Source organism: Urocampus carinirostris, chromosome 12 (assembly GCF_059441175.1).
Source record: "Urocampus carinirostris isolate Australia breed hairy pipefish chromosome 12, RoL_Ucar_1.0, whole genome shotgun sequence".
In the NCBI taxonomy this organism is placed as follows: domain Eukaryota; kingdom Metazoa; phylum Chordata; class Actinopteri; order Syngnathiformes; family Syngnathidae; genus Urocampus; species Urocampus carinirostris.
The window spans coordinates 16561201-16575863 of record NC_142360.1 but is presented as its reverse complement, the minus strand read 5'-3'; the positions used below and the strand labels follow the sequence as shown (position 1 = coordinate 16575863).

The following is a 14663-nucleotide window of genomic DNA, read 5'->3' as shown; positions in this document are numbered from 1 at the left end:
TTTCCGAGTCTGTTTAATAAAATGTTGTGATCTACTGTGTAAAAGGCAGCTCTGGGTTTCAGTAGCACTAAAATCCATATTGTACCTGATATCATGCTAAATCTGTAAAAAACGCAATCTCTTTACTGTGGTTGATCCTAAAAACAGACTGAAATGATCTCAAATGTTATTTTCTTTCTAAAATCTGCTTTACAAATAAATTCAGATTTTTTATTTGATGATGACTTCTTTACTATCTTAAGTAGCTATACCTTAAAAATGAGTGGTATAACTGCTGATATCTTGTACCTGTTTTGGTGATATCAATGTCATTTTGAGAGTTCATAATGTTGTACAGTGATACCTATACATATGTGCTCGTATTTACGATTGTTCCGATATGAAATTCTTAGGACTAATATGTTCCCGGCCTCCCAAAAGCATGTGATTTAACGCTAAATAGCTATAAAACAAATCTTTCCTAATACGGTCTTGAGCTGTCTCTAGTAGTAGCGTCTGGAAAATGTCGTAACTTGGATTTTCTCTCATATGTCGGGCAAAATCTTTCCTTGAAAGACATCTTGTATCTCAAAGTTTTCACATCTTGAGTAGCTTGTACGTAGAAGTATTACTGTAAAAACTGTATTGTGAAATTATCATTTTGATTATTTTCCATAACAGTAGGGGTGGAAGATATGGCAAAGCTATCATATCCCCATTTTTATGAACATCAAACCAAAAGCATGTTTATTAATTCATCATTTTTGTAAAATAATTGTATCATTTATGACCATCTTTTCATGTTAAACTGGAATAAACACAGGCATATTTTAGGACAGCCATAATATTGAAATTGTGTATACTTGAAAATTGATATCAAATGTGCATGGAGTTTAATGTAACTTAATTATAAACATAAAATGCCAAGTTTTAAAGAACTAAGCACGAATTTAGATGTACACTCACCGGGAGACCATCTGGACCAGGTTCACCTGTAGAACCTTTCCTTCCAGGTCGCCCCTAAAATGACATACATAGTGCAGCAGACATTTAGAATACATAATCTTTGATAATATTTGGTTTCCCAGGATCTTGTCCTTTTCCTCTGCTTGCGGCATAGTTAAGTATATATTTTATCAGTCATTTAAAAGTTCTTACAGTTGGACCAGCATTGCCAGATGGGCCAAGTGGTCCTTCTTCACCCTGCAAACACACAGTATAGTGCATTAGTTGAATATCATCCACGGTAACTTGGACACATACAGTACACAACAATTTTTAGAGCACATTTAGCTGATAGAATACAGACCTTGGCTCACATCAGTATGTTCAACAAAAATAGAAAGGACACACCTATACGGTACGGTCACTACATTGAAAATAAGTGATGATTTAAACATTACCTCACAAATCTTAAAATGGGAATTACAACAAATCAACAATGGTCACAGAGTGAAATGGGTTTACATTCTGACGTACGATTGTGCTTTGATCTTTTGATGAAAATTGCAACCAATTATGCATTTCAGTTTGTAAAATCAACACCTTTTTTTAGTATTCATTTTACTAGGTGTTTATACTACAATTGTTTTTTTCTTTTCCAATAGCTGCAATGCCCATGAGACAATATACAGTATGAGGTATTAGCATGCCAACGTCCGCCAAGGGATTATTCAACTGATAAAGCACACACAGCGCTCATTATTCACCTGCGTATAATGACAGGACGGACAGATCTCCAGTGTCAGATCGTTGATGTTTCTGCCTGTCCGTGTTGCTTCGCTTGACTCTAGATGCAAGCTTTGTGTCTCGTAAGACATTTGTATTTTTTTCAGTCTTGAATTCTTGGACTGTGAATTTGTTGCGCGTTAGCTCCTCTCCTCCCTCTGAAGAGCACTTTTTGTTATATCCCTAAACCTACCAACTCAACGTTTGTGTCTGCGTTCAGGAACTCTCTGCCTATCATAATAATTCTTGACATTAAAAAAGGAACATAACCTAAGGAACATTTTACACAAAAGTGATGCTATTGTACAGTATACTATAGAGATTATGTAATCGGATATTTCTCTTTTGTCACGCAACACTTTTTTTTTCATGTAAGTTGTCATTACATTTGGAAAAACAGAATTTCCTAAAACGAGGTATTCTTCTCTTACCTCTACTCCTTTTGGCCCGATAAGGCCTTGTCCCCCTCTGGCACCTTGCAAACCCTAAGTGCAACACTGAATGAATGCTATAGTTTATGTGAGTTCAAATTGTAAACACAGAGTAGAAGTTACCATACCTTTGGTCCAGGTGGCCCATTGGGACCAGGCGTGCCGATGTCACCAGGAAATCCCTAAAAAAAGCTGAGTATGAGTCATGCTCAATTACTAAATTTGTAGTCCACACTTCTAAAAAATGGAAATTAGGTTAAAAAGTTTTCTGTCTTGCTCCAATGTGTATTTTTGTGATCGCCTTAGGGGCACAGTTGAACATTCTAAATTTTCAATGGATACATGATTTGACAAATGACTAAATGCCTCAAACACTACTCTGAACCTTGACATCACTCACTGTGAAAAATCAAGTGTCATATTTGATCCTGTTCGGTTGTTTCAGTTACACGTGAAAAAACATGATAACATTTTTTTTTCCCGTCGCAATATTGCAAAGATTTGTCTCAAACTGATGCTAAGAATATAATTTTTGTGTTTGATACTTCTGTCCTTGAATACTGTTGTGTAGTGCTCTCTGGTGTCCGGATGTCTGGCATCAAAAGTTTGGGGCTGGTTTAAAACGTGACAGTGAGACTTTTTAATTGGACAAGAATGTTTGATCTTATCACCCCAATTTTAGCTGACTTGCACTGTTACCAACATACAAAAGTTTGAATGGCCTTTTCCCCTCTTAATGTTCTAATTTAGTTATGCCCTATGCTCTTACTCCGCTTGTGACTCCAAGAGCCAAGAAGAAATCCAGAGGCTTGAGAGTGTTCTCCTTTCGGGCCCTGGTGCTGTGGAATGCTTTGCCCTCTGGTAAGATTTGCAACCTCAGGGGAAGGGTTTGAATCTAGACGTAAAACATGTCTCTATTCTATAGGTTGTGAATTATACCAACCTTATACTTTTCCTTTCCTGTCCTTTCTTGCTGCATAGCTAGTGAGTGAGGGAGAAGGATGACCCCATTGGTATGTAATCATCTGCATTGACTGGCTGAGTCAATGGGAAGCAGCAACATTGCTGTGTTGAACTTCTTGCACATTTCTTGTTATTATTTATGTTTATTGTTGATGCTGACTATGTTTTTGTATTGTTGCCCATGCAACATCCATTGCGGCCTGGTCACCCTGGAAGGGGGATTGCTTCATGTGTGGCCACTTCTCCGGGTTTTGTCAATCTCCTCATGGTCGGGTTTTGGGGTTTTTCCTTGCCAGCATGCAGGTTTCAGATCATGAGATGGTGTACTTGTGACCTGTGCATCCTTTTGAGACTTTTTGTGATTAAGGGCTATGCAAATAAATTTGACCTGGCTTGGCAAGGAAAGGGATGCAATGGCCTAGCGGAAGACACGTGTCCAGACGTTGAATGCCACATGGTAATCCAGTGAAAAATTCCAATAAAGGAAGTTTTGTGGTTAAAAGCCATTTAGGCAGCTGACCACTACACTCACAAAACCACTCAACAAGCACCCTTGCACGTCACAGAGCTTTGTACTAGCAAAGTCTACTGAAGAGGAGTCACAGCTGTATCACAGATGATGCAAACTGCTGATCATCAAAAGGAATTCAACTTGTGGCAAGATTCCACACACTTCTATAAATATTTTGTCTGACAGGAGGAACCACAGGCTCAAAAGGACAACATCCCCGACGTCACACGCATTTCGGTGGCGGGACTCTTACAGTAAGAGTCTGAGATCTAATCTTGACTCTGTTAATGATCACCATATTTTCCGTAGTATAATTTGCTCTTAAGTGTGAATTGCAACAGATTAGGATATCAAACTCACAACCCAGTTTAAAATTGAATCGGGCCACACAGGTCTGATATAGATGCTAGCTCTGTGCTAATTAGTTTGCCAGGGCTTAAAATGGGAAACAATTCACTTGCAAATACAGCCGCAATTACAGTGCGTGCAGGATAAAGACAAAAAAACTAGTTTAGGGTATCAAACTCATAACCAATGGGCCATTTGCATCTCGTGTGACAATAGTTTGAGGCCCTAGCCTAAATATCAGTTTAACATTGGATCGGGCCACACAGGTCTGATGTGGATGCTAGCTCTGTGCTAATTAGTTATCCAGGCCTTAAAATGGAAAACAATTCACTTGCAAATGCAGCCTCATACAATGCATGCAGGATAAAAACAAAAAAAGAATCTAAAATTAAAATGAAATGCAAGGATCGCCTGAAGTGTGTTTTGAATGCGGTATTTGAAAGTCACTGTACTTGGCTGGACGTTATAAGCCTGAGACGGGTAAAATAGAGAGAAAGACAGAGAGGCAGACAGAAAGACAAAAGGGTACAGAGAGATAGAGAAAGACAGAAACAAACAAAGAGAGAGGCAGAGAAAAAAACACAAAGAAAGACAGAGAGACATGTACGGCGAGAGAGGGACTGACACAGATAGAATTATAGGGACTTCTGACTAATTCGATATTTTTTTACCTATTACAGGTTTTTTTTTTTGCTATATGAATGAAATGTTTATTGAAGGTATTGTTGGATACATTAATCAAAACATGACACAAAAAAAAAAACTAATGCTGAGAGTGAGCATGGCCAAATATGGTCACCTTACGCCCCCTCCCCTAAGAAAATTTGACAAATCTATTTCTGCCAACCTTTGCTTAAAGGTTTGCACCGTATTTGCACTAATAACCCGGTCAGGCAAAAAATTCCAAATTTTTGGTATCCTGAAAGAAATAAAGTTTCCATGCAAGTTGCTGGTAGGTCTAGGCACCCGTAACTTATATCTGTGACCACGTAAACCATCAACACGACAGAACTCAAAAAATTGATCAAAGACAATATATTACTAATATCGTTGTTTTTTACTTTTACATCTTTTTGGAGCAAAAAAAATATTTTTGAGAATAGTGGAATGTTTGACGCGATGTGGCCCCACTTTGCCTGGAACTTAACTCCGGCGGCTCGTGAGTGCATTGCGTTTGAGACCCATGCACTAGATTGATGTAATTTGTCTGAAAAAATGGCTTAGGCAAAAGCTTTTTATTTATTTTGTGTAACTATTTATTTGTATTTTGATTTTGAAGGGAATGTAATCGGAAGAGAAGGTTTGCAAACCTACTAATTATTCATTGGCACTTTATTTTTATTTCTTAGATTATAAAACAGTTGGATTGTCCTTTTAGAAATCCATTCAACCACCAAGTCCGGAAGACTTCCTTGCTTAATAAGCTGATTCTAGAAAGTTCATTATTGTGTGTGTGGGTAAACACAATGATCTCATACAACAGGGTTCCTTCAGGATTTTTTCATTCAAATTAAGGACTTTTAAAGATCATTTCAAGACCACAAGCAACTAAATTTAAGACTAACCTTACACCTATTCTGGCATATAGACGTGTAAGGTGGGTATCTAAAATCTGCAAAAATCCCTTCTATTTTGCAAATAACTTTAAAGGGACATTGTGTATTATTAAGAAGTGGTAAAAAATAATTAAAGGGAAAGTGTGTAATATTCAGTTCTTTCTAGTGGTACAAAAAGCCTTAATTCACAAAAAAAGGATTTGAATACTGGGCAAAATACATGAAGTGTCATATTGATGTTTATGTCTATAAAGCTTCATAAATTGAGATATGTGTATTTCTTTTACATAGCAGAATACATAGCTTGCAGTCGCCGCCACGTTTATCTGGCATCTTGCTGGTACGCTTTATCATTTGGCACTCATTTTTGTTCGTATTAGACATGCAGTGCCCTCTAGTAGTCAAATTGTACACAATGTACCTTGTACCAATAGAGTTAAATAATTAGCAACAATATAGGAACTGTCATGTCAAAGTGTTTTTCTTAAGAATACCTGTACATAACATAAGGCTCTTCTAGCGGGAACTGACATGATTTATTGTATGCCATCTTGTTGCTACGGGTACCCTCAAAATAAAAACCTTGTGAAAAGCTAGGCAAAAAAAAAAAGAAAACAAAATTGTGCTGTTTGGTCACTTTGAGTCTCCGTAGTGTCTATTCTTCCTTGTGCTTAGTAGCATTCGTTTTAAGTTGCACTACACAGTGTTACTTTAAAGGAAAGGCAGCATGTAAAGATGTTAAAGAGGAAAAAAAGGTTTTGTTTGTTGCCAGAAACGTTTGCTGTTGTTTTTAGTATAATTTTGTTTAATAAGTTAGATATATATATTGAATTCAAAAGTATGGATGCAAAAGTGTACGTTTGACTGGAAACGTATTTTTTTCACAAAATACTTAGATATATCTGATTATATTAGATTGTCAAAACTCATGTTCTAATGGCGGCGACAAATATTTTTTTCTTAGGTACGTGGGTTGCATGTTTTGATATTAACAGCACAATCAACATTCCGTTGTCAATCAAAAATATAACAGCTGGAAATCGGCAGTGGCAGCCACACTGTGGACTAGTTAGCCTATTTTCAAGTACCTCTGGTCCTGGAGGTCCTGGTGGGCCTTGCAGCCCGATATCTCCAACTCTACCCTGTTGAAAAAGTACATCATGTAAATTTCTTCAGCAACTTTATGTTTCTTTTCTAGGCTGTAGATTTTAAAAACACAGTCCTATTTGCTTTGCCTACAAAGGAATGTTTTTCATGTTTTGTAGTTCTACATAACTCAAGTACAGTATGTATTCATGGATAACGCTTAGCTTTCTGTATCCAAAGAAGAACCCAAAGTCTGCATGTCTGTTATACACGAGGTTTTATGGTTAGACATGACAATTTTTAAGCAATAACTGATTAATCCAAAATTATTGCTGACCTTATTTGATCAATATTGGAAGCAAGGGGATTCAAATCCAGAGCGCGGTGGTGTAAGTGCCAAATTCTAACCACTAGACAACTGGGGTAACAGTTGACATGGGAAAAGGCTTTAGATTTGATCTCATCATCACACGATTTTTACTCAAAGTGACACGTTGTACAATGTTGTAATGGAGCATTATGGGATATAGTTCAGGCAAAACAAGAATTCTGGGGGTTAATTTTAAGTTTCTTTAAAAATGCACTTTCGTGTTCATTTTTTGTTATTTGTTAGCGAAGTTTTTTTCATTTATATTTTTCTCCATTTGATCAAGGTGGCCATTTTGTCTGATTTCTATCATACCTCCCTCTTGAGTCATACAGATAAATCCACTGTCATTTAAGTCATTTGTGGATATGGTCTGCATTTCTAAAGCGCTTAACATTCCACTGAAGACGTCCAAAAGCGCTTTAAAATGTGCTTCACACTTACCCATTCACACACACACTCACACACCTATCTACGCCTGCTTATTGGGGGCATTGGGGGTTCAGTGTCTTGGCCGTTTAACTCGAAGGAGCCAAGAATTAAACGTGGCGCTCTACTTCCTGGCCTACTGCCGTCCCATTGTAGATCAGTTGTCAAGTTTGTTTGGAGTTGCATCATATTTAATCGACCTTTAGAATGTGGCCCAATCCTGATTTTTTTTCTATCTATTGTTTCTTTTTCATTGAATGCCATTTTTTTCTTCATTGTTTATTTTTCGAACATGTTTTGTGACATTATTTTGTTGTTGACTCATTGTTTTTGTCCTGTTTTTATTTTAATGTTCGAAATAAAAGTTTTCATTCATTCATTCATTCATTGTAAACGTTTGGTCCACTAGAACATACCTTTCTCTAAAAGGTACCATTCTCTGGTACATGGACATTTTTTGGTTCACACTTTATCAATGTTCCGACCGTATGCTGCTTTTTGCCTTATTTTTCTTGTATTTCTATGTGTACTGCTGTGTTAATACATGGTATTTATTATGAGTAACTTTACTTTAAGAACGCTTTAAAGAAAGCTTTGTTATTTCTTAAAAATACAATATTCTGGATTCAAGTTGCCTGAGGAACTTTAAATTACAAGCAAATCCCAAGTGTTTACATACTGTAGTATTGCCCAGAACCTGAATATAACTCTCATACAATGACATAGATACTCAGACATACCGGCGGTCCAGGTTTTCCACTTGGACCGGGAGGACCAGGTATGCCAAGAACACCCTTGATAGACACAAAAACACATGCAAATGCATAGTCATCTCACGGAGACAGCAGAGACTACAAGGTGACGAGTATTGAATTCAAATGTGTCATTAAAAATGAATGCATTAACAGTCCCAGATCCCCAAAAATAATTATGTGAAGATGGTATGTCTTTAAGTTGCAACATATGGAGTACAAAGTGTCATATAAGTCAAGTCTGCTTAACATTAATCATTCTGAACATACCTTATCACCTTGGAATCCCATCTCTCCTGGTTCACCCTGCTGTCCCACTTCACCCTAAATTTCACAGCATCACAGGGAGATGTAATAACTCAACCCTAAAACAGATAATACTACATAGACAGCTATTGCCAGGTTTGTGGATTAATTACTACAAACCACGGAACAATCCAACATCCAATACTATGAGTTAGGAATAGATTAGCATGTGTTTTTTGGTCTGTAAACAATCATTGAATTCAGTTGCGATAACGTACCATTCAGATTATTGAGAGCAAATTTAAAATCTGTGGTGTCATCAACTTCATAGAATAATGTATACTTTATTTGTGTTGTTTTAATCACTGTGAATGCTAAAGTTTAAACGGTTATTACGGCTTTGGCTATAACTTTATTTGGCTTTATTTATTATTTAGCCTCTCCTATGGTAAAAGAAAAAACAGAAAAATATATTAATTTTAAAAAATATTGATTGGAGTATTAAGCAAAAATACATTACACTTTATTTCACATATCATGACGCTCACCGAAGGAGGGCTGCCACTGTTGTTTTGTTGCTGTTTCCTTGTTTCCCTTTTTTTCTTTTCGTTATTTCTTCGCCTTTCATGTTTTTCTTTTTCTCCTTTATTTAACACCCACTTTCATTTTTCTGTCTTTTTCCTATTGCTGAATTTTCTTCTTACTTCTTTTTCATTTTTCTCTCATCTTTTTTCTTGTCCTCTTTTATTTTTTTGTTTTTCCCCCTTTTTTCTTGTTTTCCTTATTTTATTAGTTTTCTCTTTTTTTCATTGTTTTACTTTTTTTGCGAAAGGTTGGGCAAAAAAAAGAAAATTACTGCGTTTCGGACACTTTGAGTATTCTTCCTTGCGCTTTGTAGTACTCGTTTTCAGTTGCACTACACAATAAAGTGGTCACATTTTACACTCCCTTTAAGGTTTTATAGATTTAACACAGTAAAACGTTCACAACAATCTTACTATAAAATATTTAGATAGAAGACTAAAACCTGGGATTATATTCTACTACATTTGTCTTTGCCACAACACACACAAACATTCTGCAAATATATAAATATTGAAATCACCTTATCACCTTTCAATCCAGGCAGGCCAGCTCGTCCGGCTGGTCCCTGCCACAGAGGACATCAGAACAAGAAAGAATAAGACAGTCGCAAGAATTATTTTGAACGAGGATCACAAAAAGTACACCAAATTAGGCATTCAGATTTCCTATTACAAGAATGTATAGATAATACAAACAACAGGGTTCGAAACAGGAGCTTGAAATCCTTGAAAGTACTTGAATTTTGGGCAAAATGCTTGTAAATGTTTGAAATTGTTGTCATGTTTCTCAACAAGTCTGTCTAACAATGACGCTGACGCTGCTCTCTGGTGGCTTCGGTTTGTCATTGCATTTTCTCTTTCCTTGTGATTAAACTGCAGCTGGTATTAGTTTGTACGACATTGTTTTTTTAAAGCGTCATCGCCCCCCAGAGGCCGGGCCTGAAAGGACAGGTGTGTGCTACACCTAGCCTATGTAATGGGTGCCAAACCCACCTATGAAATGTGTAGTAGTGCAAGGAATATGTATCAATCATGGACATTTATAATGGGCCATGCAAAACATTAAGATAGCATTTACCAGTGGTATATTATAATGGAAAGAACTTCCTGCAACTGAAAATGTCAGCTAGGGTACATGTTACTGTCGTTTTTACCCAACAGTTATATGGGGAGATATTTGTCACCAAAAATATATACATATTCTCAATTCACTAAATATCTAAAAAATAATAGGTCTTGATAAATGCACAGGCAAGATTAAAAATCACGTATGTATATCGCAGATATATTTGAAGCTCTGCAAAATACATGGTTCACACCAGATTTTTTATTTCAATGGTACCAGAAATATTGGGAAATTGGCTTGAAAGTCCTTAAAAGTGCATGAAAAAGGTGTACGAAACTTGAAACTGTAAACACTCTGTTGAATTAGTCATCTGTAGAATTAGCTCATATCAGGAATAAGTCGCATAAAAAGTAATTTACACCAAATTAATATGAGTATCAAATTGCAGTCACCAAAAGTAGAAATTTGTGATAAATACAATTTACAATACTGTTAAAAAGGATACAGAATTGTCATAGCAGCAATTAGACAATAGTATGGATTATTGTATAACTACCTGTGGTCCAATCATACCAGGAAGTCCTCGAGGACCCTCAGGGCCTAAGTCCCCCTATAGAGGGAAGAAAGTATGAGGTTTTAAACAAAATACTTTCCACGTGCATCTTACAATGGAAACTCAATTTGAATCACTTCACAGTTTACTGCTTCCTAATTTATTACACAGTGCATACCCCCGTTACAGTATAGCTCAGCCCTGCTTACAATTTGTACTGTTGTGTGTACAGTAACTGCTCCGTTTTTGTTTTACTATTGGCAATCAAACTAAACCTTTGTCTAAAGTTGAGCTTACTCTGGAATGGAGGGAAAATTGGTAGGGAATTGGGGTAGGTGATACCTGCAATTTTGAAATTGATCCAATCCAACTAAATACGAGGTAGTATCAATCAATACTGATCTGATACAAATATTTATGATAAACCCAACACAAGTATTTTAGGCACTAAACATTTTTCATTTTTTATTAAATGACTAGATGCAAACCTTTGCAGAATACAAAAATAAATACAGTGATATTACTGTTTCAGAGGAATTTAAGAAGGTCAAAGCAAAAATCAGCAATGGAACGCAAATACATATGCTGCATAACAATGTCAACAAGGTTACTAAAATACCCTCTATTGCACAATGTTTTTAAAATAATGTCAGTAGAGGAAATAATGGCACTCAATCCCGGCCTTTGGCTCTCTGCTCCGAGGGAGAAGCCCTTTAGACTCTGTTACCAAAGTGATAACAGATTTATAGGTTTTTGTAGGAACAGTAACAAGTGTACATATTTTGTTACAGATTGTTGCTATATATAGGAGGAACTTTTTCCCCATGTGTTCACGTTAATTTGTGGAGTCGCCACAGTAGCGGATCACTTTAAAAGTCCACACCAAGCTACACTTTCTGTTTGCCTCTGTCATTTTTAGCTTCTGGCAAGGATGGACAGATGAATCTGGCTGCTCTTTCATTCTCCCAAAACTTTTCCCCTGGATTGCCCAGGTAGGAGGCGGGCCTAGAAGTGGCCCTGTAAGCCACTCACTTAGGCATAGACTTGAGAGTCATTTATTTTTAAAACTGGAAAAATAAACAAAGAATATCTGTTAAAAATGCTAATAAAACGTCATTAAGTTTCTGAAACCTTTTACTGTAAATAAATTTCAACATGACTAATCTTTCACTTAAAACAAAAATGAACATTGCACTTAATTTAATTAGGATGAGCAGAAACTCGTATAAATATACTTACAAATTGAATAGCTCCCTGAAGGTTTTTACAATAGCCTCAATATTAGAATAAAATACAACCAACATGACTTAAATTAACTTTAAAAAAAGTGCAACAGATTTTTAACAAAGCCCGCAAATTGAAATGTGTGGGCACTCCTATTTTAGTTCCAAATTGACAAACTAATGTTATGATAAGAGCTAATTACTTCCACTTTAGTTCTAGCATGCTTTTTTTATGCCTGTTCTCAATCACAAAAAGACCTGCTTGATTGACAAACTAATGTTATGATGAGAGCAGATTTATCAGTCTTCACCTAAACGCGCTTCTCTAAAACAAGTTATTTACACTTCTTACGCTATCTCTTAATTGTAAACACGCATTTCTGTCACGGATACAGGCATTTCGGGACAACTTAGCTGAGATGGCACTCTTTCCTGCTTTAGTGGCTATGCCCCCGGTCGCTTATCCAATCAGAAGGCGATGGGTTTGTAGCAGGATAGAGGAGGAGAGGAGTGTTGGTTTGTGCCACAAAAACATGTTTATCATGAGTCATGAGATGCAAGCGAGAGAGTCTCGGCTGCATGAGCCTTAATTAATCGGCTTGTCTGATGAAAAAAATGCAAATACCGATATCCATCAAATTCCCAAATATCGATGCCGATAATCAGTCGACCTCTAGCGCATTTGCTTACCCACAAACTGTACAGCATAGATCACAGAAAGTAAGATTTTATGTACAGCATGTATGCAGTTGAGACTCATTGTGATTAAGGGCTTAACAAACAGACATGACTAGACTGGACTAGACTAGACTAGACTAGACAAATCAACACGACTCTTGTTCTGGAAAGCGATTAAAAAGCAATTTCATACTGATCGCGATTAGCTGGGAACCAATTCTGGGTGTTCCTTGGCTTCTGCCAGAACACAGCTGGGTATTGCTCCAGAAACCCTACGAGCTTTGTAAAAATTAGTCGTCAAGAAAACGGATTGATGGCTGAAATGATCAAAACGTTACTACGTTGACGATAACGAGACTTGTTCCTGTCAGCTAGGTGTCTGATTCCATCACATTCAGCATCAAATATTGGCAAAACATCAGAAACATTCCAGCAGGAACACTTGCCGCTCTGTTTCTACTTTCGTTCCGATTACTTTGCTTTGTTTGAGTGGGTTTCAATAAAAGAACACAACAAAAGCCACAACTGTGTGGCTGATGTTGGGAACTCAAAGTTCTTTGCGAGATCCATTCGAGTGTAAAGAGGAATTAATTATCCCGACAAAAGGGAAGTTGAGTAAAGTGGTTTTGTTTCCATACAGGATGATTACTCTAAATTACATAAGGGGAGAGCTAAAGGGGTTGTTGATATGAAAAGATCCAAAAAACAAGTATCGTTCTTATTGTCTCTTTTAAATTAAATATATTTCTTTAGTAAGGAAATAATGCAATTTCAAATTAATATATTCAGACAAAAATCTGTAAAACACCAACTCAATTCAAACATTCAAGTCAAATTGATATTACAGGCCTGGCCTCTATCTACCCATGACGTTTCCTCAGCACAACCAACACCAGGGATATGTGGAAAGGCATCCAGGCCATCACCAGTTACAAGCCAAACACCACCCCAGTGCAGAACACTAGCATGGACTTTCTGAATGACCTCAACAATTTCTTTGGTAGGTTCGAGGCACAAAACAGCACCCCTGCAGTGAAAGCGGCTCCAAATCAGGACGAAAGAGCACTCCACCTGGACTCATCTGACGTGAGGAAGACCCTGAGAAGGGTCAACACAAGGAAGGCTCCAGGCCCGGACAACATTCCGGGGCGGGTACTTAGGGAGTGCGCCGATCAGCTGGCTTGTGTACTAACAGACATTTTCAACACCTCGCTAGACCAAGCCAAAGTACCATCATGCTTCAAATTTGCCAACATCATCCCAGTGCCAAAGAAAACCCAGATCTTATCACTCAACGATTACCGGCCCGTTGCACTGACTCCTATCATAATGAAGTGCTTCGAGAGACTGGTTAAAGAGCACATCACCTCCAGTCTCCCCTCTTCATTCGACCCCTTTCAGTTTGCCTACAGGACAAACCGCTCCACCAGGGATGCCATCTCCTCTGCGCTTCACCTGAGCCTGACACACCTAGAGGAGAAGAACACCCATGTGCGGATGCTGTTCCTGGACTTCAGTTCAGCATTCAACACCATCATCCCACAACATCTGGTAGACAAAATGGGGCTTCTGGGTTTCAACACCCCCCTGCGGAACTGGCTGCTGGACTTCCTCTGTGACAGACCCCAATCTGTGCGGATAGGTCAGAACAGTTCAGATGTCATCTACCTCAGCACGGGCTCCCCCCAAGGCTGCGTCCTAAGCCCCTTGCTGTTCACCTTGATGACACACGACTGCGCCCCTAGGTCCGCCACAAACCACATCGTGAAGTATGCTGACGACACAACGGTGGTGGGCCTCATCAGGGACGACAACGACCTGGCCTACAGAGAGGAAGTGGAGCAGATGGTGGGCTGGTGCAAGGACAACAGCCTGGTCCTGAATGTTGACAAGACTAAAGAGATCATTGTCGACTTTAGGAAAAACCAGCCCAACCATGCCCCACTTTGCATCAACAACAAGGCTGTGGAGGTTGTCAGCAGTATCAAGTTCCTAGGGGTGCACATCACAAACAAACTCACCTGGTCCGTGAACACTGCATCTCTGGTTAAGAGGGCACAGCAGCGCCTGTACTTCCTGCGGAGGATGAGGAGAGCCCACCTGCCCCCACCATCCCTCATCACATTCTACAGGGGCACCATAGAGAGTATCCTGACCAGCTGT

At 38.1% G+C, this 14663-nt stretch overlaps 1 protein-coding gene across 1 annotated transcript in view; it reads right to left on the bottom strand.

Moving 5' to 3' along the window:
* The window catches only part of col24a1 (collagen type XXIV alpha 1), a 152555-nt gene that overhangs the window by 77034 nt on the left and 60858 nt on the right, over window positions 1-14663 (bottom strand). The window contains exons 15-23 of the mRNA XM_088349367.1: window positions 10603-10656; window positions 9502-9546; window positions 8421-8474; window positions 8139-8192; window positions 6605-6658; window positions 2267-2320; window positions 2139-2192; window positions 1138-1182; window positions 946-999 (exon numbers count right to left, since the gene is read on the bottom strand). Of these exons, the coding sequence (XP_088205493.1) occupies window positions 946-999; window positions 1138-1182; window positions 2139-2192; window positions 2267-2320; window positions 6605-6658; window positions 8139-8192; window positions 8421-8474; window positions 9502-9546; window positions 10603-10656 (468 nt within the window). The remainder of the gene's footprint in view (window positions 1-945; window positions 1000-1137; window positions 1183-2138; window positions 2193-2266; window positions 2321-6604; window positions 6659-8138; window positions 8193-8420; window positions 8475-9501; window positions 9547-10602; window positions 10657-14663) is intronic.